Consider the following 26,718-nt stretch of genomic DNA (forward strand, 5'->3'; position numbering starts at 1 on the left):
CAGTCAGGCTCCCCCTACCCTCCCGTCTACCCTCCGCTGTCCGCTTACCTCCTAGGATGGCCGGGAGGGTGACCCTTCTACCTGCCGTCTAAGACCCCCCAGAAAGGTGCTCGGAGGCAAACGCCGGCAGGAGTGTGGTCTAAGGCCAGCACACCCGGCCTTGGGGCCTCGCAGGGTCTCCCCGGCTGCTATCCCCTCTCAGGGTCTCTAAGCTCTAACTACACTCACCACGCTCTCACCTGGGGGCTGCCTGCAGTCCCCGCAGGAGCTGGTGGAGTGCGCTGCCCGCCACCTGCTCTGCCTTCCCTGCTCTTCCAGCCGGGATCTGGGAGCATCTCTGGGCTGAACCATTTTGCTCCATCGCCCAGTCCTGTGATTTGTGGGGCCAGGCCCTTCCTCATGCCCCGCCCACTGGCACTTTGGTGAGGAGACCTCAGTTCACTGCTTGGCTTTTCTCTTTTCCCAGTGTCCCTGGCCAGGCGACGGGGAAGGGGAGCAGAGAGCAGCCCATCCTGTCCCGTCCGCGTCCCAGGCCTTTTCAAGTGGATGAAGCGCTCGGGGCTGGTGTTCTGGCATCTGCCTCCCCTTTACCCTTTCGTCATTTCTCTCTCCTCCCCTTGGGCGCCAGCTTTCCCCCAGGTCTCTAGTTACCACTCTCTCACCTGGTCTCAGGCACCTAATCTACGCAGAGGCCGAGCCCTACATTCCTCAAAGAACATGGTCCTTTTCCCTAGAAAAACGCATACAACATCAGAGAGTTCACCCACTCCCTGAAGCCCCACCCATGGACCCCACTTTTAGGATCCAGGAACTGAGGTGTAAACTGATTACTGTTGAATTTGCTGTGTTTTAGATTTTAACAGGAGCCAAAGCCTTGCCCGGAGAAATGGAGTTCTAAGCTGCGGCTTGGGGTAGTCACAGTTGCTTGAAAAAGACTGGGTGGGAAAGAGCGAAAAAATATTCTTGGTGAATTGGAATTGTTTGCACCTCTGCCCCCAGCACTTCGCTAAAGTGCTAAAGATCTGCGGCTCTATCCTGAATATCTGCCTCTTTTCAGACTCTACATCCGACCATTTACCGACCATAAACATGCCTTGCATTTAACCCCTCCTTTCCACGTCTTCTACGACTGCCCTGGTGCAAGCCTTTGACATTTCTATCACCAACCGTCTCCACCCTCCCAACACACACACACACACCCTCTGATCCCTTGTGTTATTCTTTTATGTAGCATCTATCTGGTGTATTGTCTAATTTAATATTTAAAACACTTTCGTTGTGTTTATTGTTCCCTGCTGTATTTCCAGCACCTGGAACACTGGCTGATATACAGTACTCGTCGTTTAAGAGAACGTGTGGCAAATTTCCACTGGTCTTCAAGACTTAGCTCACCTCCTCCAGAAAGCCTCCCCTGATCACTCTCTACTCTTGGTCCCCATGAGATGCTCCTTCTCTCCGTGTTGTCACAGCATCCTGTCCCTGCCCTGAGCACATTGGGTTGTCATTTCCTCTTCCTTCTCACGAGCCCTTGGAGAAAACGGGGTGTGCCTTGACGCACAAAATGCGGTCCACGTTTTAGCACGAACTTTGGGTGGTGCGGCACCGAGACCTGTCATCTCCAGAGAGCAATTCCTTCTAGACCATACTTCTGCTCAGACATTTTAGAATGGTTCGGGAGCCAAAGGCTTGTATCAATGTATCGAGATCTTTCTGCCTGTCTTCCAGGAAGGTTTAGGCCCTGCCAACCGCCTACTTCCTGCCTCCTCCATCCACAGCCTTTCGAGATCGGCTTCAGGGTTCCAGAAGTGCGCCCCCAGGGCTTCCGCGATTGACCTTGTGGAGCCACTCCCCCCCCCCCCCCCCCCCCCCGCCCCGGCAAAGACCGCTCTTCGGCTCTCACCCTGCCCGCATTCGTGGTGCCAGCCCGTCAGCACCCTCTTGGAGGAAAGCGGATGGCACGGTTTCTCTGCTAACTCCTAACCCTGACTTTCCGCTAGTATAATAAGACCAATGAAGGTAACTGTGCGTGAAAGAGCAGCATATACAATATGCACCCTCCCCAAATTCTAATGAAAAAAAGTATTAAAAATACATATGTAATTTTGAGGCCCCAACCCCCCAAAATACAACGAAGAACCACACCAAACAAGGCGGCTCAGGCGCCCCGGGGCGTCCTGGGGTAGAGACTGGGCGGGGGTGGGGGTGGGGGCTCCTCTCGCGGGGTTCGAGGCTAGCCCACCCGCACAGCCGGTGCCACAGCAGCTGCCCAAAGGAAGACGTAGGCCGGGTCGGAGGGGCGAGCTTTTGGAGCGGTGGTGTCCCGGGAGTGGCAAGTCGTTTCAGCGGGAAATCTGGGTGCTCCGAGGGCGGAACTGGAGCCCTTGCTCCCCTGGTGTAAAAAGCACCCGATACACCCATTAAAGAATATGGATTTAACGACAAAACGTTAAAAACCTCCGCTAGGGCTGAAATAAAGGCACCGCTGGGATTCGAACCCAGGATCTCCTGTTTACTAGACAGGCGCTTTAACCAACTAAGCCACGGCGCCAAAGACACCCGGCTCCCTTCCGAAGCTGCACTACAGGAATAGAGCGCTCGGAGCGCGGCCGCGGCACCTTCAGACTTTTCTAAAACTAGTTTCCGCAGAGCGGCGGGATTCGGCATCGCCCTCTCGCCGTGGGATGCCCACAGGGTCGAAAGGAATAAAACTAACATATGAACCCTAGGCAGAAGTGCTGGCTCGGGGAACCCCCGGGAGTGTAGGATCCCTGACATCCAGATTCTGCGGGATCGGTCTCTGACCTGGGACACAGAGGGACGAGGCCAGAACGTCGGAGAAGCAAAAGCATGCGTAGTCGGCAGGATTCGAACCTGCGCGGGGAGACCCCAATGGATTTCTAGTCCATCGCCTTAACCACTCGGCCACGACTACACCGTCTGAGGAGGGTTCTCGTGCTAGCCTTTCTCAGTTCACAAACCCTGCAGACACGGCCCCGAGCAACTTTGGGGTTCGGGAGCCGAGAGAGCGCGGATACAGCACCAGCAGGGAACTTGGAGCCGCCGCGCCCCGCCTCCCTGGGCTCCTCCGCCGGGACCTGACCCTGTCCCCCACCGCCTCCCGGGGAAGGCTCCCTCCGCCCGGGGACCTCCCTTCCAAGCCTGGCATTGTGCTAGCGATTTGAGAGGCGGTGGGTGCCATGTCGTCTGCGATCAAAAGTCATCGGTTCCGCGCAGAAACTTGTGGGTTGTAAACAGCAGGTGTGCGGAGGGGAGGAGGGATGGGTAAGGGGGGTAAGAAAAAAAAAAAAAAAGATAAAAAGACCGCTGTGGCCCGTACGGGGATCGAACCCGCGACCTTGGCGTTATTAGCACCACGCTCTAACCAACTGAGCTAACCGGCCAGCTGCGCCAAAAGGGTGCCTCAAGTCTCTACATATGCATCACTCAAGTATAGGCAATGCCACCAGAAAACCCACGACGTCACGACCGAAGTTTCCCAGATGCGAACTGGAAGCGACCCCTAACGGCCAGTTAAGGACGCCTCTGAACGCCTCCAAGAGGCGACGTGGCTGTAGCTCTCCAAGTAGGGAGCAGCTCCCAAGAAAGAACCAGACCACCAGCCAGATGCATCATCACCCTCAAATTTACTGCTCCTGCCAACTCCTGAATCGATGGGTTCTGACTTCAGAATTCCTGCCGGTCTCAGGGTTTTGACCAATGATCTGCCTGGCCTATAAAAAACCCTCAGCCCTGATAGCGGGGCGGCGGAGGGGGGGGTCCCCAACACAGGCACCCCAGCTTCCTCATGTGTCCTGCTAGTGCTTGGCACCCCCCTTCCCCCGTACCCATCGTGTTCTCCCCAGCCCTCTAGGCTGGTGCACTTGACTTCTCCCTGGGCCCAACCTTGCTGGCTGAGACCATCATAGCCACCTCGTCTACCCTGCCCTCCACTCCCCAATTTCTTCCCTTTAAGGCATGACTTTTGGTTATCTTTGTTGGACCAGAAGCTCTTCTCTAAACCGATTTTGCCACTAGCAACAAACAAGAACCGAAATGATGGGCTGGCTGCCTGGAGGTCAGGAGGCCTGGGACCCTGAGAAAAGCAAGAGTGAGATACACCACCAGAGCTTTATTGCAGGCCAAGGGGCCTATCACAAATACCCCCCACCAAGGCAGAACCCAGGTGTTCAGGGCCACCTGTCAGGGCCAATGCCTTGACCCCTACCAGAAAAGAAGTATCAAGAGTGCCAGGATTTGCCCATTTCAACAATTTCAGGGCTGACTGGCACCAGAACAGAAAACTGTAGGAGGACAGCCAGTTTGTGAATTCGGGGACCTGGGGTCCCGGTGCGATCACAGAACAGGTAAGGGGACGACGAGGGGAGGAGATGGGCAGGGGCCTCAGGGCCTCCAACACCACGGGAAGGACTTTCAGGCCACCCTTGAAGTCCCCGTTAGCAGGACAAGGAAAAGGCTCCCAGGGAGCTGGGGTGCTTGGGCTCCTGGATGGAAAGGCAGGACAGCTGGATCCTGGGATTCACACGAGTCAGGAGAGTCAGCTCCCCACACTGGAACCGCTGTAGCCGAGGAGGTTCTGCAACGGGAAGAGAGGAAAGTGTATGTCCTCTGCATGTGGTCTGTCGTCCCCGTCCATGTCTTCCTCCCCAGTTCTGGAAATGCCCCCAGCAATCGCTCGCTCTCCCCCCTTCCTCCTGGGACCCATCTGTCTACACACCACTCCTCCCTTACCCAACACGGTGACCATGGAGGATTTCCTCTCAAGCTCAAAGGAAAGCACAACAGGACGGAGGACAGAAAAGCTGGTACAAAGTGTCCGGAGGAAGAGGACCAAAGGCTCATCAATCTTGGCTGAAGACTAGAAAGGCAGACTCAGGATTAAGCAGAATTCAATTTTTTACTTTTTTTTTCCCCAGAAAAAAATTTTTTTTTCAAATTCTTGAACTTTCTACCAAACCCTTGGGAATCTGGGTATCTAGCCCCCCCCACCTCCTGGCCACGTCTCACCTCCACCTGGGCTCCAGGACCTGTAAATTGCAAGGCCACCTTCCCTGGCCCACGGACACACTCCAGGAGGGACGTCCACTCACTGGGACAGAGCCCTAGAGCCGTTGCCACGTGATGATTCTTACAGGTGACCAAAGCCTCGGCGGTGCCGTCCTCTACCAGGAGCCTGGGGGAAGGAGGGGCCGGGGAGAAGCAAGAACTCCCACGGCAAACCCCGGTGCCCTGGGGGGACCCGACACACCTCTCTGCCCGACCCCCCCCCCACCCCCGGCCCTGTCTTAACTCATTTTTCTTTAGTTCATTCATCCCCAAATACTTATGAAGCAATTCCCACAAGCCAGGAACTGTGCTAACAACAGGAGAGCAGACAGACGAAGCCGCGTAGAAAAGAAATCAATGGAGCGATGGGTGCCCACCTTGTGCGCTCACCTGACGCTGGCCTGGATTATGGACGTCTGTGTGGGGCAGGTCGAGCCCTGACGAGCACACCTTCCCTGCAGTGAGGACAGAGGTTGGACAAACCCACCTGGGCCCATCACAACTCCCTGCCACCCTGTGCCCAGCTCGCCTGGCCCCGCCCGTACCTGGGGGCAGAGGCTGGTACAGTGAGCACAAACCCACAGGAGCTGAAGGCTGAAGACAGAAACGATATGGCAAGAGGCGGTGGCCTGGAACGGGGCCCGGCTCCCCTGCAGTAGTTCAGCCAGGAAGATGCGGGGCAGGGGAGCACTGAAGACAGGGAGAGAGAGAGGTCAAGAACAGCCCACAGGGGTGAAAGCGAGCGAGGTCTGGGTCTGGAAGGACCGAGCAGGCACAGAGACGGGGACAGCGGTGGCTTCTGTAGTCTCCGGGAAGCCTCCTGACCCATTTTGCATCCTGACCTCTGACCACTGATCATTGCACAGGCTTGACCCAAGGTGTCAGCCAAGGAAGACAGCTACATTTTAGGCTGAAAACCCTGTAAGGGCTTAGAACACTGAACCTTTCTGGGTAAAACAGTAATTCTCAGCATTTTTATTCAGGGCAGAGGAAACCCTTCTGACTCAACATGCCCCACTAGCACTGGAGACTAGTTAGGGCAAAACTCCCAGAGCCAGGACCACATGGAGGAAGCGGACGCAAGGCCACGAGGTCTGGGGATCAGGGCCTGGGGCACCGACCTGATGCTGGTCTCCGGGGGAAGCTCAGGACCTGCAGGTAAGTGGATGGCCGGAAGCAACAGTAAACGTTATGGGATCTGCAAGCGGAGGAGGAAGAGCGATGACGGAAAGAAGCCAAGCGAGACCAGAACAGACACCGGGTCACAGGCTCAGACCCCTGAGGGACGCGCTCTGGCCCCGGCCCCGCCAAAGCAGAGGGAGGAAGGAGGCGAGGACCGGCCCGGAGCGTCCCTCGAGGGGAGAGGGCACGCACGGCACGCGGACAGCACGGACGGCACGTCAAAGGGACGGCGGGAGAACCGCGTCAGCAGGGAGGGGAGGCAGAGCCAGCCCCACAATCCGCACCTGGAAATCTTTTTCTCCAGCTGGCCAAAGTAGACTCGGGCTCCTGGAAGGAGTCCCAGCGGGGGAGGCAAGTGTGGGTCTTTGATGTAGATGTCCAGGTGAGGGGGGAACTGACAGTCGGCAACCCGCACGGCTACGGTCAGCTTCACGCACCCCCTCGAGGTCCGAGCGGTGCCTACGGAAGGAGAGGGGAGGGTCGGTGGCATCTGCGAGGACCACAAAGTCCCCGCTAACCTATTTCTCACCCCCCAAAGGAGGCATCATTACCAGGCTTTGTCCAGAAAGGGGCCGGAAACGGTTCACACAGTGTGCGTGACAAAACCTCAGCTGAGAAGGACACCAGGGAATTGGTGTGGCTGTCGGGTCACAGAAATACAGGAACGGCAGAGTAAGAAAGCAGAGAACGGGAAGAGATTTGAGAACAAGCCACTGCTTGCACTAAAAAGGCCCTTCCTTGTCAATTTCTTCATTTTTTTAAACATTTCCTTTTACTGCTACAGCTTTTCCTTAGTTGTGAGAAAGTCTGCTCACGATCTTCTCAGAACAAGAACTTGCCAGGGGGGAAGCCAGGCCTGAATCACCACTTCCACCTCCCGCGGACGCCATTCCTCTAGGAGCTAAAGCACGCCCAAGAGACGCACGCTACGGCGGAGAACGCTGTCCACCCAACCCAGCCGCGGGGGGAGGAGAGCGAGCGGCCAGAGCGGCCGGCGAGGCTGGCGGACATTTACTCGCCACTGAGCAGGTCGGCCAGCGAGGTCTCGGGCAGGGCCTTGTTGGCGTCAGGCGCGGCGGGGAGGTCCCGGCTGCTCTCAAGTTCCACGGTCCACTCGTCCCGCACAGTGAGGAAGGACGTGCAGCCGGCCAGCTCCAGAGGACGCTGCGGGACGCAGGACGGCCCGCCCTCCGCGAACAACAGTGGCGTCTGCCGGGGACAGGAAGACAACTCGGTGAGTGTGTCCTGCTCCAGTGGGAGGCTCACAAAATACCGGGGCGATTTTGCTTTCCTTCTGGAGCCTGGTGAGAGAAGCCGTCCAGATTCAGACAGGCTTTCCGCCTTTCCTCCGGGAGACCTCGACAGTAGCCGGGCACTGCCGCTTGCTCTCCAGACCCCAAGCCGAAAAAGCCGTCCGGGGAAGGGTGAAGGAAGGACAAGGCGGGGCACTCACGGGAGGGCCAGGAGCCACCAGTCGGTACACTCGACCCGGGTGCAAGAACTCGAACCAGCGGATGGAGGAGCCACGGAAGACTAAGAGAACCTGGGGGGGAGGGAGGGAGGGAGGGAGGTGCTGGGGCCTCCGGCAGGAGCTAGGGGCACGGGATGCCAGGCCCCAGATCCCCACAGTCCAGGTTACCTTCTGATCCTTGCTCTCATCTCCCTCGGGCTCAGGTGGGCCCCATGCAGTCCCCTCCTTCCTCTGGGTGCCCCCAAGCCAGCGCCCTGATACGTAGAAGCTGAGAATGGGCTTGGGCACCTCTGGACTAGCTCCTGGGGGGACACCGAAGTTCCTCTTCATCAGTGCCTCCTTGTGGGACAGCAAGAACAGTCGGCTCTGTTCTGTGGGAGGGCCCTCTGGCAGGGCGGGGTCTGTCTGAGAAGGTGCGAGGGAGGCGGCTGAGAGAAGCAAGGGTCTCGGCACAGGCAGGATCAGGGCGTCAGCCAGGAAGAACTGGATATAGACCCTGTTGGGAGAGACAAGGAGGAGAGGTTTCTCAGCGGTGCAGGCGCTGGGTGTCGTGGGCCCCAGACGCCCGCCACCCGCACCAGGCCCTTCCCTTCCCTTCCCTTCCCCTTGGAGGCTCAGGGGATCGCCGCCGCCCGGAAGGGCCGACCTGGCCTGCTGCTTCTGGATGAAGCCCGCCATGCTCAGCTCCTTACAAGAAGGGAAGGTGCTCCTGACGTTCCTCTCTATGATCAACTGGAACTTCTCTGTCCGCACCAAGCAGCCTAGAGAGAAAGTTTTCTCTCTTGGCGAGGGGAGAGAGTGATGGGCTGGGAAGTGGAGGAGACTACCCGGCAGGCCTCACCGCCCAGTCCAGGCCCGAGTTGCTCCCCTAACACAACGTGAGGGCCCAGGCCTGCCCCCCTCCTGAGATGCCATCTCCAAGGGAGAAACTGTCCTGGCCACGTGTCCAGGCCTGCCCCCGGCCTCCTCAGCCTCAATTCCACTTTCTCACAAATCCCTACAGGGCCTGTCCCTTGGTCTAAGAAACTTCCCTTTACAGGAACTTTCCCGGTCTACAAATCTCAGCAAGTCCAAAGAAGACCATCACTCTCCCAAACTAAGAAGCGTCATCTGCCGTGCACATCAGGAGCTACGGTAGGAGAGATGAACACTGGGAATTGGAGTCCTCGCTAGAAAAACCCTGGCTCCGGTCCTCTGCCAGTACTGGTGTCCCGGACTTGTCCCCGAACTTGTGGTTCAACATATGCCACTTCGCACCTCGAGAAAATCCCAGGAGATGCCCCCTCCCCAACCCTGCTGTTCTGAGACCCTCCCCGTCCACCATCTTCTCGCCACTTCTGAACTCCAAACCTATGAGCCGGGAGTCGCTGATGGGCTGAGAGTGCTTGGCCAGGATTAGGCAGGGGAGGGAACCGCTTCTGTCCCGAAGCTGCAGGCAGCCTTTGTGAGATGAAGCCGCCAGAAGCCCAATTAAAATCTGCAGGGGGACGAAAGACAAGGTATCAAGTATTTAGCAAACACTCAGCATCTACTATGCTCCAGACGCCGCCAAATGTTAGCTACAAAGTGAACAAAAAAGACGCAGTTTCTGACCTCAAAGAACTCGTATCGGATGGGGAAGACAGATATAAAAAAACACACACGCACGTTCACACGTTCAGGAGCGGGGCAGAAAGCGTTACGAATCAAGGTTGGAAGTAGGAGACCGTACGGGGCCTCACAGGACACGGGAAGGAGGGTGGGTTTATCTCACGAGCACTGGCAGAAACAAAAAAGGATTGAAAGCAAGAGAGCTTTGTGAGCCCAGGGAGGTTTTAGCCCACTCTCCCGTCTGCCGCAGGGAGAACGAACGGATCGGGTTGACAAGAGACGGGCGGTGTAAGTAGAAGGCCAGTGCGGCCACGATGACGAGAAAGGGCGACGACAGCGGCAGGAAGGGCGGCAAAAACAGGGGTTCCTGAGCCCTGCTGGCGCCCCACCTACCTGGGGCGGGTGGAAGGTGGAGGGCAGCAGAGAGAGCCAGGACCACGACAGACGCTGGTTGAGCTGGCCGCTGGTCAGATGAGAGGCCTCCGGGAGGGGCAGGAGGGTCTTCGCGTCAAAGGCGGCCCAGGCCCTGCACCGGCCTTGGTCTTTCAGGGTGGCCAGAGTAGGGAAAGAGCAAGGGGTCTGCAGCCGCGTGTACTGTCAGGGAGAGCAGAGCAGTCACACCGCGCGCCCCGCGGTCCGCTGGCCCTGCCACCCACCTCGCCTTCCCCGCACACGCTCGTACCTTCTGTAGGGGACAGTGATGCGGATCTTCGAGGATCTCCTTGTGGGCATTGCGACGGCTGCTGCCCGGCGGAGCTAGAACGTCCAGGACGGGGGCCAGAAGCTGCAGCCCCGGGCTGGGGTTCCCAGGACAGGAGTGCTGCAGGAGCTGGTGGTGTCTCAGCACGTGGGGACACAGCCTTGGCCAGGAGGAGAGGCGGTCGTGATCCTCCAAAGGCAGAGGCGCCTCTCCCACGCCCCTGCTCCCCTTCCCCAGGAGGCGTCCTACCCCCCAGGCCCCCAGCCCAGACCCCTGTCCTCACTTGCAGGCCAGCTCCTCCAGTGCCTTGGTGGCCCACAGGTACAGGGGAAGTCCTAGCTGACGTTCCCACACCAGCTGCTCATACAGGGAGGCCCCCTGGGCCTGGTGGAACGACTGAGTCTCGGGCTTCTGGCAAGAGAAGCCCCGGAGCAGGATGGCGCCGTGGAGGCAGGGGGCCAGCACTGGCCTTCTCGTCCCTCCGCCCACGGACTGCAGCAGGTGAACGTCCTGGAGCTGGAGGAAAGCAGGACACGTGAAGCAGCAGAGGGGAAGCCCTCAACTGAACGAGCCCGGCAGAGTCACCGCGGTCACCCAGCCCGGCCTCCGGGGGAAACGTGACTTCTCCCGCACCGGCACCCCCTTCCAGCCCCCCTGCGCCTCGCCCCGTCACAAACCCTCCCCTGCGGAGAGCCCTCACCTCCCACGAGCTCTACTCTGCTTTTCGGCGGCCGGGAGGCCCCTGGCGGGTGCTGGGCCACCACTCAGCAGCTGCCTGAGACCGTCCCGGCCCCACGCATGTCGTTCGGTCCCAACATCAGCTCCTCTATTCGCAGGCCCTTCCTGACCTGAGCCCAAACTGTTCTTGGCACAAGTCTGCCAACCCCACCCTCCAACACACAGTCTCTTTCTATGTTTTTGCTGTAGACGTTCCTATACCCTGCTGCTAGTGCAAAAAACAAAACAAAAAGCCCAGTCCATAAAGGCAGGGGGAGTTGCCGAGAGGACCTCTGAGCCGACCCCTCACCTACCTCCAGGGAGACTCCCGGCCGCACCACCTTCCTGAGGCTGTGGAACTGCTGGTAGGCGAGGCAGAGCGCCAGCTGCCCGTCCATCTCGTAGAGGCCGGCCGGCTGACTCAGCACGCCAGTGACCTTTCCCTGCCAACACGCCAAAGGTCCCGTCGGTCGCTATTTCCTCCCTCCTTGGAGACCCGCCTTTCCTGCCCCCCCCGAACTCTCGGATCTCTCCTTCGCGCTCACCGTGTATGACAAGAGCGTAGAGTTCCGGACAAGAGCTGCTTCCCTGTCCCCGTCCTGGGAGCTGCTGGGCGCGGGGAGTGGCGGGGGGTCAGCCTCCAAGAGGGGTCCATCCAGCTCCAGCTCCAGCTCCCGCACACACTCCGGTCGCAGGGGCAGCAGATGGGAGGAGGGACTGGTCGTCCAAACGCGGTAACAGTGGCCACGGATCCTGACCACTCGCAAGGCTGTCAGCACATAGGACCTACCAGGCCAGAGGGCTCGGTGCCACACCAGCTGGGCAGGGATCTGGCTCGTGCAGGGGCAGGCAACACGGTACATGAGACGCTTCCCACGACACTGCCCCTCTGCCAGAGTCTCTTTCCATCATGACTTGACTTCCAAGACCTGCTCCTCGTGAATTCTGTTCTGCGTCTTCAGCGGCCCTGTCTGCCAGTTAACTCTTAACCTTCTGGATCTCTTCCCTCTCACAGAAGATGCCACATGTTTCCCAATCCCTCCTTGAAGATACAAACCATCCCACCCAAACAGGGAAACATCCCATCCCAAAATTACAGCTTTTGCATTTCCCCATCCCACCTTGTAACGTACAGATGACTCTCATTTACTTAACCCACGCGTACGGAGCACATACGTATTCAGTGTTGGAAAAGATGTTAAGGGAAATACAATAGATTGGACCCTCTTTCCCCACATACTTTAGACCACTGGGGAACACAGACGCAAACTCAAGTAATGATACGGGGCCATATGCGATCAAGTGTCAAAAACCACACACATTCCGCAAGGTTCTGGGGAAAGAGAGAGGTGACCATGGGCTGGAATGATCAGGAAGACTCAGTGAAAGAAGCTGGCCCCTGCCCAGGGTCCTGAAGGATGTCTCTGCTTTGTCAAAGCAGAGAGGAGAGAGAAGGGGGATTCGCGCAGGAAGCAACATAAAGACGTCCGAAACTCAGGACAAGCAAGGCAGTGAGAACATGGGCCAAGATGGAGAAGGATCGCTCCTGGGAGTCTGAGGACACAAGATGGGCGAGCCAAGAGGAGAGAAAAAACCCAGAAATGACAAGCTGAAAACTTCATTTTATAGGAAAATGAGAGACATCAAAAGTACGAAAAGAAAATGAGCCTCGGAGAGCAGGGTATCCTATGGACTGGAGCAGTGTGGTTGTTGAAACTCACGCACCAGGGGAAGACAGACGGTTCCCAAATGCAACAACCTTCTAGGGCCGAGAGAACACACAGCCATTCGCAGGAGCTTTGAAACCCTCTGCCTACTCGGGACACCTGAACCCCCCGGTCTCCTGTGCCCCACCTCACAGACCTCCATCTCCTCTCTGCAACTGGGTGAGACCACCGACCAGAGGCCACCGACCAGACCGTGGACGCGAGGTATTGACGCCTCGTCGCCAGGTATTGCTAAGACCTCACCTAAGCTTACGGCTTGTGCAGGACAAGTAGTTAAGAGCGGTTTGACTGCACAGACGGGTGCCTCTGCTCCTCCCCCACTGCCCTCTGCTCCACAGACGTCCTTCCACCTCTCACCAGGACAGCCAATCCGCAGCCCCTCTGCCTTCACTCAAGACGCCGAGCACTTCTTTCCTCTGTGTGAGTGCCTGGATCTGAACGCGGACCCCGAGCCCTGCCCTGTCGGCCTCCCTTCGCCCCGAGCCTACCAGCAGCACACCAGCACCGCTCTGTTTCCTCAACCCCTCTTCTAAGGCAAAAGCCCCACTTGAGGAAGTCGGGCCCCCGTTACCCCAGTGCCAAACACTCTCCGGCGGGGCCGCTGTTGGGCAGCCTCGTGTCCCCAGATACCTAGCAACAGCAGGGACCCTGAACCTTTTCTTCTCTTTTCAGAGACCAGTCCTTCATTTTCAAGAGATGATCTCAGCTCCTCCATCACAGAAGAGATTCCCTGGGGTCATCTAGGGTGACAGTACGTCTCCAATATGTCTCCTCCTCAGCCTATAAATATAGCAAGATCACTCCTCCCCTGTTCAGGCCAACTCTGCCCTGAACGGCATTTCCCGTGGTCTCTAGGGGACGGGAAACAGTCTAATGTAAAGAAAATACAGAGGCTCCTCCATAACCCAGGAGGAAAGACCAGACCAGAAATTTAGGCGGCCTCTAAGCGGTTTTAGTTTTAGTCATTGCAGGTTCCTTGAACACACTAATAACTGCCACTTAAGCTCATGACACATATGGACACGAGAATTCTGACCGCGCTACCACGTTTCAGAACTGCCTTTCCTGACATGCACAGAAGAGAGTCTTTTTATTTTTAGCCTTTAATCGTTCGAATGCTTTTGAAACATTATTCAGATAATCATGTGAGTCATAAGACAGTAAGTACCAAGTTTTCAAAAAGGTGCACACTGCAAAAAAATTTCAGGAAGCACACATACTTGGGGCGCCTGGATGGCTGGGTCGGTCGAGGGTCTGGCTCTTGATTTCAGCTCAGGTCGTGATCCCAGGATCGTGGGATCAAGCCCCAGGCTGGGCTCTGTGCTGAGTATGGAACCTGCTTAAGACTCTTTTCTCCCTCTCCCCTGCCCCTCTTCCCCACTCGTGCTCGGTCTCTCACTCTTAAAAAAAAGAAAAAAAAAAAAAAACACACACACACATTTGATGTCTTAACGGTGCTAAAACGTATCATTTTCTAATGCAGGGGAAAAACAAGCGATTCTGGCAGGTCTGAAAGAGTCACCCACGGTACACAAGTCATCCACTTAGACGAACTACACAGCAGAAAAGTCTGCCCCCTGCTTCCTGTGCGTCGGAATGATGTTCCCTGGACGACTCCTTCAACAACGCTGTCCCAGAAAACTGCTCCCCGAGTTGCCTTCCTCTCCTACTGCTCTCTCTCCTGCAAAGAGCCCTGACGGCCCCTCCGCGACTCCACAGCCCGAACGGACCCCAGTCCTCACCTGCACGACGACGGACACGAGGCTGCCAGCTGGCAAGGATCCACCAAGAGACAGGACAAAGTGAGCTTTCTTCTGACTCCTCACCAGAGCGCTCACGCGAACCAGCTTCCCAGCCAGGTTTGGCTGCACGCCTCTGAGCTTGCCTCTAAAGAAGGAAGAAAGAGGAGAGGGAAAAGTCCTTTCCATTTCTTTTTCCCTGTAGATGCCTTCCCTTCCGCCATAAATAACCTAGTGGTGATTTAAAATTGCCAAAGCAATCATTCCCAAGACTCCCTTCAAACTCTTCCTGACCTCAGATGAGGCAAACTTCACTTGAAGACACCCACTCCTGATACCCGGAGAGGCCCCATCGCCCCCCTCATCTGGAACACTCCACCCGTCCTGCTCCCAGAACCTTTCTCCCCTCCTCCCACCAGCCCACCCCCTCCTCCCAGCTGCATGGCGCTCTGTCCTCCCCCCGACAGGGAAGGACTACCTGTGCCTGAGCAGGCGGGAAGCGGTCTCTGGATAGAGAACAGAGAGAGGGCTGAGGGAGCTCGGACTGCTGGTCAGGGGGAGCACTGGCACCGGAGCACTCAAGAGCTCCAAGTGTCCTTCCCCTGAAGAACTCCACCTGGGAGGAGGGAGGTAGCTCCAACTGGGGAACAGAAAGAGATGGCCCAACCAAGAAAGGTCCAGATCTATGAGCTAGAAAAAACCAAGAGCAAGGGTTAGCCAGGACCCTAGCGTCCCATCCACCCTTCTCCACCTTTCTTCCCTCAGAGACTTAATTTCCTCGCTCCCTAGATACCATTCTTGTTAGGATCTGAGCATCCGACCTTCACCTTCCTACTCACCTCACAGCCCAGGACACCAGTGTTATCTTTCACATAGAGGTCTCCTTTCCTGCACTCTTGTTCCAAGTCCCCTGACAGGTCTGTTAGTGTCCCTAAGAGTAACAGCCGCTCCCGGGGTAGGGGAGTCCCACTTGGTCCAGCCTCTTGGGCCCAAGCCTGGTATGCATTACTGCTCCAGGACAGGTGGCTGCAGCATGGGAGGTTTTGGTGGGTCTTGAGGTCCTGTACTGAGACAAAGCTGCAGAGGGAAGGGAGCAGAGGTCCTGCAAAGCCATATCCAAGCCTAGAAAATTATCCTTAACCCCAACAAATCCCCCAAGTTCCCAAAGAAAAGTCAACAGAAAACATGGACGAAGAGAGGAGTTTGACTCAAGGGCAAAAGCCCCAAGGGCGGGGACGCTCAGTCGGTTGAGCATCGGAGTTTTGATTTCGGCTCAGGTCGTGATCCTGGGGTTGTGGGATCGAGCCCTGAGTCAGGCTCCGTGTTGAGCATGGAGTCTGCTTAGGATTCTCTCTCCCTCCCTCTACTCCTCTCCTCAGCTCACTCACTCTCTCTCTAAAATTAAAAACAACCAAGGGGCACTTGGGCGGCTCAGTCCATTAAGCATCTGATTTCAGTTCAGGTCATGATCTCACAGTTCATGAGTTTGAGCCCCATGTCGGGCTCTGTGCAGACAGCTCAGAGCCTGGAGCCTGCTTCGGATTCTGTGTCTCCCTCTCTCTCTCGCCCCACCCCTGCTCAGGCTCTGTCTTTCTCTGTCTCAAAAATAAACATTAAAAACAAACAACAAAAAAGCCTTAGGGCTAAGAGCCTAAGGACATGAGGATGGGGTCTAGGCCCAAAGACTAGGTAGTAAGGCAGGCAGGAAGAAAGTCGGTGCTGAGTGACATTTTGAACAAGACGGAGCTACAGGGGACCCAGAAACACAAAGGAGTAAAAGAACAGCCCTAGGGCAGGAGTGTGGGGATAACACTGGCCACACTCAGCTCCCCTGATGGCGTCTGGGCTCTTAGCTCCACAGAGAACTCCAGTGCAGCCACCATGGCCTGTGCCTGATGGCTCGACCTCAGTGGCCCCGGCCAGGCTTCCTTCCTGGTCTGGGAGATCACAGAACTCTCGACTGGCGGGGAAGCAGAGACTGAGACGGGAGTCCTTTCAAGAGCTCCCGGATCTCAGAAGATGCTTAGGATCAGCCGTTCCCAAGGCAAGTGCTGCAACACCGCCCACCACTATCCATGACGAGGCGGAGCGTGGATAACGTGGTAACAGGCGAACTTATCACGGTCGGGACAGATTCACACCTGTAATCCCGTGACTGCACACACTGGCATGCTCACCATCTTCTGAGCAGAAAGAAGAGAAAGGATAAAGATACAGAACGTCGTAACTCACCCTCCTCTGTATCACGAACATGACCCCCGTGTGGGTACCAACAGCGGGGAACGCTGTCCCAGACGGCCCACTCCCCTTCCACACCTGCTTCCTTCTCTCCCACACGGATGTGCACAGCATAAAAGGCAAAGATGGTAACTAGTATGTGTCGAGTCCCTGTTACGTACACACGATACTGGGTCCGTTCCCGCTCAGTGATTCACTGAAGCTTCACCCCAAATCACTGTAAACACTACCAGCGAGGAAACTTTGAGAAGTCAGGAACCCAGGGGTGCCTCGCTCAAAAGCCCATGTTCTTTTCCTGTTTCTCTACTGCTCTAACGGCCCGGGACAAAGCAAGTGGAGACACCTTCAGGACAGAAAACAGTAAGGACAGGGGTCACTCTCCCCAGACTCTTCAGGGTCTAGGTCAGGAAACTGAAGGCGAGAACCTCAAATCCTTACATCTGTCACTGCTCTCCAACTTTCACTGCCTAACATACTGCCTGGCACACTGCAGGCACGTGACCAAGGAGAAAGGAAAAAGATGATTAAAATCTTTGAACCTGTCAAACAATTCCTGTTTGATCCCCACCCACCGTTCTTTACAGACTCACTTCTACGTACCCTGCCATCGATTTTCCGTTTATCTTGAAAACAACAAGAAACTTCAAAAAGCTTCCAACTTTCCTAACAATTCCTGGCTTCCCGCTTCTCCATTGTTCTAGCAACGCCAGAATCTGGAGAGATTCGGATCTCTTTCGTCTTAGACTGATCACAGAGGCCACGAGGCGCATACTCGGCTCACCTGCGGGAGACTCTACGCCACTGCCAGAGGCTGCACAACCTCCTCTACTAGGACTAATCAGTAAGTAGTTCTCTGTCCCAGGGCCCTTCCCATGTTAGCAGGACAGTTTTCTCCTGAGACTTCATCCTGTGTTTACATAAACAACGTATTTAACCTTAATAGTTACGGACGTGGACGAGAACTGTAGGAAAAGATGGGAAACCAGAGGCCCATGGGTTAGGATGAGAAGAGTTACACAGGAAGAAAAGTGCCCCCAGGCAAGCGTGTCCTGAGAAATTACTTTGGGATTCAAACAAGACATCATTTCATACCCATCAAAGAGGCAAAAAAACCCATTTTTTTTTAAACAAACCCCAGATTTGGAAAAGGTTCCGGATGTAGACGTATACCGCTACGTGTTTCCGCTGGTACAACTCCACCCACGGGAAAGCAACGTGCAAACGGCTAGTGAGGCCACCGTGTGCACACCCGCGGAGCCTGCACTCCCCTTCAGGACAGTGGGTGCTGCTGGAGAAGGGCAGGGAACCGGATCAGGGTAGAGCGCTTGGGAGACTCCACCGAATCTGTCACGCTTCACTTCTCGTAAAGAAGAACTGAGGGGCGCCTGGGTGGCTCAGATCATGATCTCGGGGTTCGTGAGTTCGAGCCCCAGATCACGCTCTGCAACGACAGCGTGGAGCCTGCTTGGGATTCTCTCTCTCCGTCTCTCTCTGCCCCTCTCCTGCTCATTCTCTCTCACGCTCTCTCAGAATAAATAAACTTGAAATAATAAAAATAACAAAGAACTGGAGCCAACACGGCAAACGTGAAGGTTTTCAAAAGGTGAGCAGGAGTACGGACTGTATGATGCAGCCAGCACACTGCTTCATCGGAGGACTTCACACGCAGCACCTTCTCAACGAAGGAAGCAGTGCGTTGATTTACATTCTGGCGGACCAGCACGCGTAGTTACCATCGGCTTATAACAAATCCATGGCTGAGAAAACAATTCAGAATTCTGAAAATGACGTTTCGGATAACAGAGTACAGTTAAGCTGTCTTCTCACCAAAGATCCCTCGCCTTTGCGGAGACAGAGCACAGGGCCGAGTGACGTCCAACGGCCATAAGCAGGGTCAGCCCAGGGAAAAAGTATCCTACGCTCGAGTAAGTTTGGGAGATACCTAATTAAACAAAGCTAAACAGATCTGCACCTTTTTTTATTTTTTAGAGGACAAACAGTGATATGTATATTCACGTCATAACAGAATACCATGCAGCAGTAAAAGAGATGAGCTAGAGCCATCATTAGGAGTAAATCTCACGAGCGTGAGGCACAAAAAGCAAATTGCAGAGGATATATAAGGTATGGTGCCATTTATATAAAAGCAAAAAGTATGCAAAACTCTACAGTATACTGCTTAGAGACAGACACATGTGCAATAAAAACATACTGGGTGGCTCGGTAGATTGAGCGTCTGACTTCAGCTCAGGTCATGATCTCACGGTTCGTAGGTTCAAGCCCCACAACGGGCTCTGTGCTGGCAGCATGGAGCCAGCTTCAGATCCTCTGTCTCCCTCTCCCTCTCTGCCCCTACCCTGCACATGAGTGTGCATGCACACGCTCTCTCTAAAATAGACACGAGAGGGGCGCCTGGGTGGCTCAGTCGGTTAAGCGTCCGACTTCAGCCCGGGTCACGATCTCACGGTCCGTGAGTTCGAGTCCCGCGTCGGGCTCTGGGCTGATGGCTCAGAGCCTGGAGCCTGCTTCCGATTCTGTGTCTCCCTCTCTCTCTGCCCCTCCCCCGTTCATGCTCTGTCTCTCTCTGTCTCAAAAATAAATAAACGTTAAAAAAAAAAAATTTAAAATAGACATGAGAAAATATATAGATGTACATATATGTAGAATGCGTATACATTTATATAGAAATAAAAACACAGGAATTAACACACCCCATATTTGAGATAGTGGTTCCTTCCCTGAGGAAGTAATTGAATTTCTTTTCACAGGCCTTTCAGAGCCTTTAATACGTTAATGAGCCTTGTGACTTTCCCAGAGAAGGTTATCACATGTTCAGTGTCTCTTAAACTCATTTAGCCATGGAACCCTTTTCTTGTGGTAACTTATTAACACTGCCTTGAACAGTTTAAGAAACACAAGCGTTGTAAAAAAACAAAAACTAAATACCTTCAGAAGACTTTAAACTCCAGTTTCAAACACAACTAATCTGCACTTGCTGACGTCTTAATGTTCCATACCTTAGTTTCCTAATACACCAAAGAATATCAACCTCTCCACCTTGGGGGTCCTTTTTCCAAATTTTCTGTCTTTCCGTCTTCCTCCCTCTTCTCCTTGTCCCTAACAAGACTGATGTCCCTTGACCTCAGTCAATTAAGGAGAACCACAGGTAAGGAAAGCAGCTTAATGGAGGCTGGAGGAACCCAGCAGAAGGGGCTCGATAGACCTGATAGACCTTTTCCTCCCCGTAGCACCGCTTCCCCTCAGGCTTGTCATTTTCCCCTTAACTACAGGTCATTCCGTTTCAGTCCCAAAGTTAACTTCCTCTCTTGGAGAGCCCGCCTCTCCTTACCTGTAGCTGAGGGGCAGGGGAAAACCCTGGTTCTTTCCCTGGGACAACCAGATGGTCTTCACACAGTCAATTACCAACTGAGTCAACTGGACATCAGGCTCCGTGCCAGCTGGACACAGGGTCTCTTGGATGAAGGTCCGGGCAGCCTCAAGCCAGGCCTGCTCCTGAGGAAAGTGAATCTAGTTAAAACATCTTCCTAAGCAACCTGCCCACCAATGAAATTTGGGGAATAAAGTAATAAAAAGAGAAATTAAGAGGGCACGTAAATAAAGAAGACAAGCCACAGAGTTGAGCCATTAGAAGAAACCTTAGGCGTGACGTAATTCAGTCACACCTCAGGTCTTACCTCCTTCTCCTGTAGGTGCCGTGTAATAACCAATTGCCCCGCTGGAGCTATGCAGGTGGCCTTACACTGCTCTGTGACACCCCCGTGGGTCTCCCCCAACACCTTGGACATACGTCTAAGATCCAAGGTCACCAGGTACAATATAGTGGTATCCCATCTTACGTGGGGTCTGGTTCTAAAGCCAGCAAGTTGAGAAATACTCAAAATCACCCTTGAAGAAAATCCTTTCTGTTGCTCATAAAGAATATGACAAGGCGGGGCAGGGCGCCTGGGTGGCTCAGTCAGTTAAGCGTCCGACCTCGGCTCAGGTCATGATCTCGAGATTCGGGAGTTCAAGCTCCGAGTCGGGCTCTGTGCTGACAGCTTGGAGCCTGGAGCCTGCTTCAGATTCTGTCTCCCTCTCTCTCTGCCCCTCCCCACTCTGTCTCTGTGTCTCTCTCTCAAGGGTAAACATTTAAAAAAAAAGAAAATGACACGGTATCATACGGTAACAAGTATATTTAAACATACCGCATTATAAGCAGTATATAAAAAGGACACAATATAATTTATTTATTTATTTTTTTAATGTTTATTTATTTTTGAGACAGAGAGAGACAGAGCATGAACGGGGGAGGGGCAGAGAGAGAGGGAGACACAGAATCTGAAACAGGCTCCAGACTCTGAGCTGTCAGCACAGAGCCCGACGCGGGGCTTGAACTCACGGACCGCGAGATCATGACCTGAGCCGAAGTCGGACGCTCAACCGACTAAGCCACCCAGGCGCCCCAGGACACAATATAATTTAAAAAAATTTTTTAATATTTATTTTTCAGGGAGAGAGACAGAGACAGAGCATGAGCAGGGGAGGGGCAGAGAGTGAGGGAGACACAGAATCAGAAGGAGGCTCCAGTCTTTGAGCTGTCAGCACAGAACCCGACGTGGGGCTCGAACTCACAAGCTGTGAGATCATGACCTGAGCCAAAGTCGGATGCTAAACCAACTGAGCCATCAAGCGCTCCTAATTTTTAATCATTTATTTTTTTTCAGTCAAGTATATACACGTGAGTTCCCATAAGGTAAATCAACGTTAAGATATAATCCCACTGGATTTGTTTTCTGCTCTGTCTTTTCAGCTCAGATGTAGGCTTCCTAAGGAGCACATGAATCACTTTATATACCTACCACACATTCTGGACACACAGTTGTCTGTCTATAGATAGCTCTAGAAAAGGGGACCAGTTTGGCCTACTTCCAACGCTGGTTTCCTTCGTTTTAAAATTCTGACAGAGTTCAACAGTACTGAGGGGCAGGACCTTTATTCCAATCCCCAGTGATAATTCTAAACCATCACAGCTCGATCCCTGTTCCTCCAGCGCTCTTCTATTAACCTTCTGGTCAATCCTCCACATTCAGTCAATCTTTAGCAGCCTGAGAAACCAGTCTTCACGTTCTAGTGACTTCAGTGTTCTTGTAAACAGCCCTACCACTAAACCTCACCTTCACTCCACCTTCGCTAAACACTGTCACTCATGGCCACGGATATCAAAACTGGGGCACCTAGGGGCGCCTGGGTGACTCAGCTGGTTGAGCGTCTGACTCTTCATTTTGGCTCAAGTCATGATCCCAGGGTTGTGGGATTGAGTCCAGCGTCAGGCTCCGCGCTGACAGTACGGAGCATGCTTGGGATTCTCTCTCTTTAAAATAAAATGTAAGGGGCACCTGGGTGGCTCAGTCGGTTAAGCATCCGACTTCAGCTCAGGTCACGATCTTGCGGTCTGTGGGTTCGAGCCCCATGTCGGGCTCTGGGCTGATGGCTCAGAGCCTGGAGCCTGCTTCCGATTCTGTGTCTCCCTCTCTCTCTCTGCCCCTCCCCCATTCATGCTCTGTCTCTCTCTGTCTCAAAAATAAATAAACGTTAAAAAAAATTTTCTTTTAATAAAATGTAAAAAAAAAAAAAAAAATTGAGGCACCTGGCTGGCTCAGTTAGTAAAGCAGGTGACTCTTGATTGTGAGTTGAAGCCCCCACGTTGGGTGTAGAGACTGCTTAAAAATAAAGTCTTTAATGGGGCGCCTGGGTGGCTCAGTAGGTTGAGCGGCCGACTTCAGCTCAGGTCATGATCTCGCGGTCTGTGAGTTCGAGTCCCGAGTCGGGCTCTGTGCTGGCAGCTCAGAGCCTGACGCCCGTTTCAGATTCTGTGTCTCCCTCTCTCTGACCCTCCCCCATTCATGCTCTGTCTCTCTCTGTCTCAAAAATAAATAAACGTTAAAAAAAATTAAAAAAAAAAATAAAGTCTTTAAGAGGCACCTGTGTGGCTTCATTGGTTAAGCTTCCGACTTCAGCTCAAGTCATGATCTCATGGTTCGTGAGCTCGAGCCCCACATCAGGCTCTGTGCTAACAGCTCAGAGCCTGGAGCCTGCTTCGGATTCTGTGTCTCCCTCTTTCTCTGTCCCTCCCCCACTCACGCTGTCTCTATCTCTCTCAAGAATAAATAAGCATTTAAAAATTTTCAAAATAAATAAGGTCTTTTTTTTTTTAATTTTTTTTTAACGTTTATTTATTTTTGAGACAGAGAGAGACAGAGGATGAACGGGGGAGAGTCAGAGAGAGAGGGAGACACAGAATCTGAAACAGGCTCCAGGCTCTGAGCAGTCAGCACAGAGCCTGACGCGGGGCTCGAACCCACGGACCGCGAGATCATGACCTGAGCCGAAGTCGGACGCTTAACCGACTGAGCCACCCAAGCGCCCCTAAATAAGGTCTTTAAAAAAAATTGGAGGGGCACCTGGATGGCTCAGTTAAGCACCCGACTTCACTCAGGTCATGGTCAGTGGGTTCCAGCCCCGTGTCAAGCTCTGTGCTGACAGCTCGGAGCCTGGAGCCTGCTTCGGATTCTGTGTCTCCCTCTCTCTGCCCCTCACCACTCATGCTCTGTGTCTCTTTCTCTCAAAAATAAACACTGAAAAAAAAATTTTTTTTAAATTGGCCCATGCCATCATTCAGCACTGCCTCACCAACGTAAGGAGAGCCTCACCCAGGCTCTCATATTTTCTGTCTTCTTTTCTAGCTCCTGAGGGCCTGTCCACTACTTGGCACTGAATATACTACTTGGCACTGCATATACTACTGTTTTTCAAAGTGTCGCCACTGCCTCGGAATCACCCAAGTTTCTTTTTGTTTTTTAATGTTCTGAGCTATCCGCACAGAGCCCGACGCGGGGCTCGAACTCACGGAACCGCGACATCATGACCTGAGCCGAAGTGGGACGCTTAACCAACTGAACTAACCAGGTGCCCCAGAATCACCTAAGTTTTATTAAAAATGTGAATTCATGGATCTCACATGCTGAATCAGAATCCTGGCAGGAAAGGGGGACACAAATCTCTCTTTTAAATATGCTTCCCCAGATCAGTACTGATAAAGGCTGAAGTTTGAGAACACTATACATTTTTCCCTCAACGACCTCAGCCACTGGATGTCTTTACTAGCCATCCATAGATGCGAATTTAGCTGAGCTCTATCTCAAGCTGTAGTAACATCCGTCTGCCTACCCGATTCTCCACCTCGCTAACGTACAGGCACCACACATCCCAGCACTGTGCTTTTCAAAAAAAAAAAAAAAAAAAAACAACACTCCTCTTCCAACGTTCATTAATTAGCAAGTTGCACCCTCAACCAAATAATTCTACCCTGAAACCCCAAGTCCTCCTTTCCCTACACAAGACCCAAGTCCTTTAGATAGACTCTATCTCCTTTTTTTTTTTTTTTTTTTAAACTGTCTTCACTTCTGGAACCTCAACATTGCTGCCTTGGTCGGGGTCACCATCCTCTCTCACTGCTTTTCAACCACAGCCTTCTAACTGGTACTCTGCACCGCTATCTCAGGAAAGGAAAACTCCAATCGCTCTTCTGCTTAAAACCCTCCACTAACTCCCGATTATCCTCAGTTTAGGGTCGCTATTTAGCAAGACTTCTAAGACGGTCAGCTCTCACTCCTCCATCACCACCCAACTGAACTTGAGTTTTTCAGAGATACCTGTTTCTATCTCTTGCTTCTGAACATGTCTTTGCCTCCGCCTTGAAACCTCTTTCAGCGCTTTTTTTGCCTGGCTAACCCCTACGTGCGCTTCGGGTCTCAGACGTTTTTTCTCGATCGTCGTTATTCCTTCACCCTGCAGCTGCGTCAGGGGCCTCCCCCCCGGAACCCTCAGCCCCACCGGGTTCCACGAGTCCGCTCCCGGCTTCGCCACCGGCTGGAAGCCTGCAGAGTGGGCGGAGACGTGTCCGAGGCTCCCAGCTGGCGCCCCGGGAACAAACAAACACATTCGCAGAAACCAGCGACGGTGGGAGGAAGGACAGCCTCCCAGGCCCCCCTCGCCCGGGCGCGGCCGGGGAAGGCACGGAGGCAAAGAAACATGGTGGAGGGAGCAGGAGAAAGGGGAGAATCCGGGCACACGAGGAAAAAGGGACGAGGGACGGAGAACGGCACTCACGGAGTCGGGAGCCGGAGCCGTGGCGGCCTCCATGATGCGCCCGAGGCTACGCCCAGGGAGAGCCCGCGAACGGCCGTCGCGCGAGGGCTCTCGGGAAGGCCGCTCCGTGACGTCATCGGTGGGCGCGGCCGCGGCTCCGCCTCCGGCTCCGGGTGTCGCTGCGCAGCCGCGGTGACTCTGGTGCCCCCTCAAGCCGTGCTCGCCCGTGGCGTCCTGTCTGGCCTCCCCCGGAACGGGCTCTAGCGCAGGTGCTCGAACGCAGCCCGCCTGGTTGGTCGCTCCTAAGCATCTTTCGATCTCCCTGATCTTACCAACCAGAGAGAGCTGTCTCTTTAGTGCAGCCTGAGCACATCATTCATACTTATGTGACGGCCTTGACTCACTGCTGTAATTGTTTCTCCGCTATGCTGTACCTAGAAGCTTTATCCTACTTATTCTGTTTTTCTGTGTATCCTGGTGCCTAGAACAGTGATTGTTGCTAATAAGAGCTGGGGGCGTCTGGCTGGCTCAGTCGGAAAAGCATACGACTCTTTTATTTTTTAAGTTTATTTTTGAGACAGATTGAGAGAGAGAGGAGGGGAGAGAGAGAGAGAGAGAGAGTGCCAAGCAGGCTCCGAGCTGTCAGCCCAGAGCTCAGATTCAAACTGAGATCATGACCTGAGCTGAAACCAAGAGTCAGATGTTTAACCCACGGAGCCATCCAGGCACTCCCTGGGTAGAGATTACTTACATAAAACTTTAAACCATGTCTTTCTTTGAAATATATATGCATATGAACTGGGTAAATATTTGTGGATCAACTAATGAAAGCCTTTTGCTCTTTCTACCTCAGTCAACCAACCAAGCATTCCCTGGCTTAGTAGGCAGTGAGTGAACAGAATTCAGGCAACTATGCACCAGGCACTGGGAGGGGAAGACAGGAGATTAGAAAGGTAAAGTGAGGAGGTTGGGGGAATATACGAGAGAAGTTAAGGGGTACAAACTTCCAGTTATAAGTCACAGGGATGAGTCACAGCATAGAGACTATAGTCAACAATATGGTAATAGCTTTGTGCTGACTTACTGTGGTGAGCATTTCGTAACGTATATGATTTCTGAATCACTCTGTTGTTTGATTGAAATTAATAATAGTATTGCATGCCAACTATACTCCAACTAAAAATTCAAACTTTAAGAAAAAATAAAGTACAGCAAAAGAGGGGCATTTAAAGTTGTAAACTTGTAGCAGCTTCCAGTTGTTTTTGGAACAAGATAGTAGAATATTCTAAGTATGAACATTGTAGGGGCTCCTGGGTGGCTCCGTTAAGCGTCGACTTCTGCTCAGATCATGACCTCGTGGTTTGGAGTTCGAGCCCCGTGTTGGGCTCTGTGCTGACAACTCAAAGCCTGGAGCCTGCTTCAGATTCTGTATCTCCCTCTCTCTCTGCCCCTTCCCCGTTCATGCTCTGCCCCCTCCCACTCAAAAATAAATAAACATACAAAAACACTGTAGACAATAAGAATGCTCTAGTCATCATTTAACAGGAGAACATAGGCTTTAATTCTACAACTTATGGTATCCCCTAATTCAATTGCACATTTGATGAAGCTCTCTATTCCTGCAGTGCATTGCAGTGACAAATTGTGTAGAAAGTGAATCTTTGCAGTCACTCCCCATGATTACATTAGGTATGTTTCTTGCCTTTTCACCGAAACAACAAATTCCCCCCAAAACACCCTTGTTAAAACGCCTGTCAAAGCCTGAAGTCCCAAACCTCATCATTCCTTTTGCTTTCAATGTTTTCTGGACTCTGGAAGACTCCCTGTAGTTACCAACTCCATGAAGATATGCCCTACATCCTGGGATTTACTTTTGACGGTTCACAGGAGGGAGCGTTGAGTATCAGTGACAGTGATCAGAGAAAGTTGTACTTCTCACCCTCACCACCCTCCCTTCACTGGTGTCATTTAAATGTCAGGCTAATCTGGCGGCAGCATGCAAAAACCAAATGAGAAGGGCACAAGAGAATAACAGGACACTGAAATAGATCATGCTTGATTTAATAAGCATCTTAAAGGAAAAGGATGGGAGAGGGGAAGATGTTAGGGAAGCATGGAGAAGAGTGGTTGGTCTGTCACACA

The 26,718-nt window shown here is 53.4% G+C and overlaps 1 protein-coding gene and 3 non-coding genes across 4 annotated transcripts; all 4 read right to left on the reverse strand.

Annotated features, from left to right (window-relative positions):
- Nucleotides 1-2,474: 2,474 nt before the first annotated feature.
- On the reverse strand, nucleotides 2,475-2,548 carry TRNAT-AGU. The gene has a single exon. It is a non-coding gene; the product is annotated as a tRNA-Thr (tRNA).
- Nucleotides 2,549-2,850: 302 nt separating this feature from the next.
- On the reverse strand, nucleotides 2,851-2,932 carry TRNAS-AGA. Its single transcript has one exon. It is a non-coding gene; the product is annotated as a tRNA-Ser (tRNA).
- Nucleotides 2,933-3,327: 395 nt separating this feature from the next.
- Nucleotides 3,328-3,401, reverse strand: TRNAI-AAU. The gene has a single exon. It is a non-coding gene; the product is annotated as a tRNA-Ile (tRNA).
- Nucleotides 3,402-4,114: 713 nt separating this feature from the next.
- On the reverse strand, nucleotides 4,115-24,771 carry CTC1 (CST telomere replication complex component 1). The gene is given in 24 exon segments (XM_006939768.4): nucleotides 4,115-4,594; nucleotides 4,750-4,876; nucleotides 5,026-5,191; nucleotides 5,455-5,519; nucleotides 5,610-5,754; nucleotides 6,186-6,207; nucleotides 6,210-6,262; nucleotides 6,531-6,705; nucleotides 6,798-6,886; nucleotides 7,262-7,455; nucleotides 7,700-7,789; nucleotides 7,886-8,213; nucleotides 8,364-8,478; nucleotides 9,068-9,194; nucleotides 9,701-9,901; nucleotides 9,990-10,167; nucleotides 10,291-10,523; nucleotides 11,039-11,167; nucleotides 11,270-11,554; nucleotides 14,194-14,338; nucleotides 14,669-14,880; nucleotides 15,030-15,267; nucleotides 19,778-19,941; nucleotides 24,598-24,771. Coding segments are annotated over 24 exon segments (3,654 nt in total). The 5' UTR covers nucleotides 24,631-24,771; the 3' UTR covers nucleotides 4,115-4,454.
- Between the last annotated feature and the right edge of the window lie 1,947 nt (nucleotides 24,772-26,718).

The sequence above is a fragment of the Felis catus genome, chromosome E1 (assembly GCF_018350175.1).
Source record: "Felis catus isolate Fca126 chromosome E1, F.catus_Fca126_mat1.0, whole genome shotgun sequence".
Taxonomy (NCBI): domain Eukaryota; kingdom Metazoa; phylum Chordata; class Mammalia; order Carnivora; family Felidae; genus Felis; species Felis catus.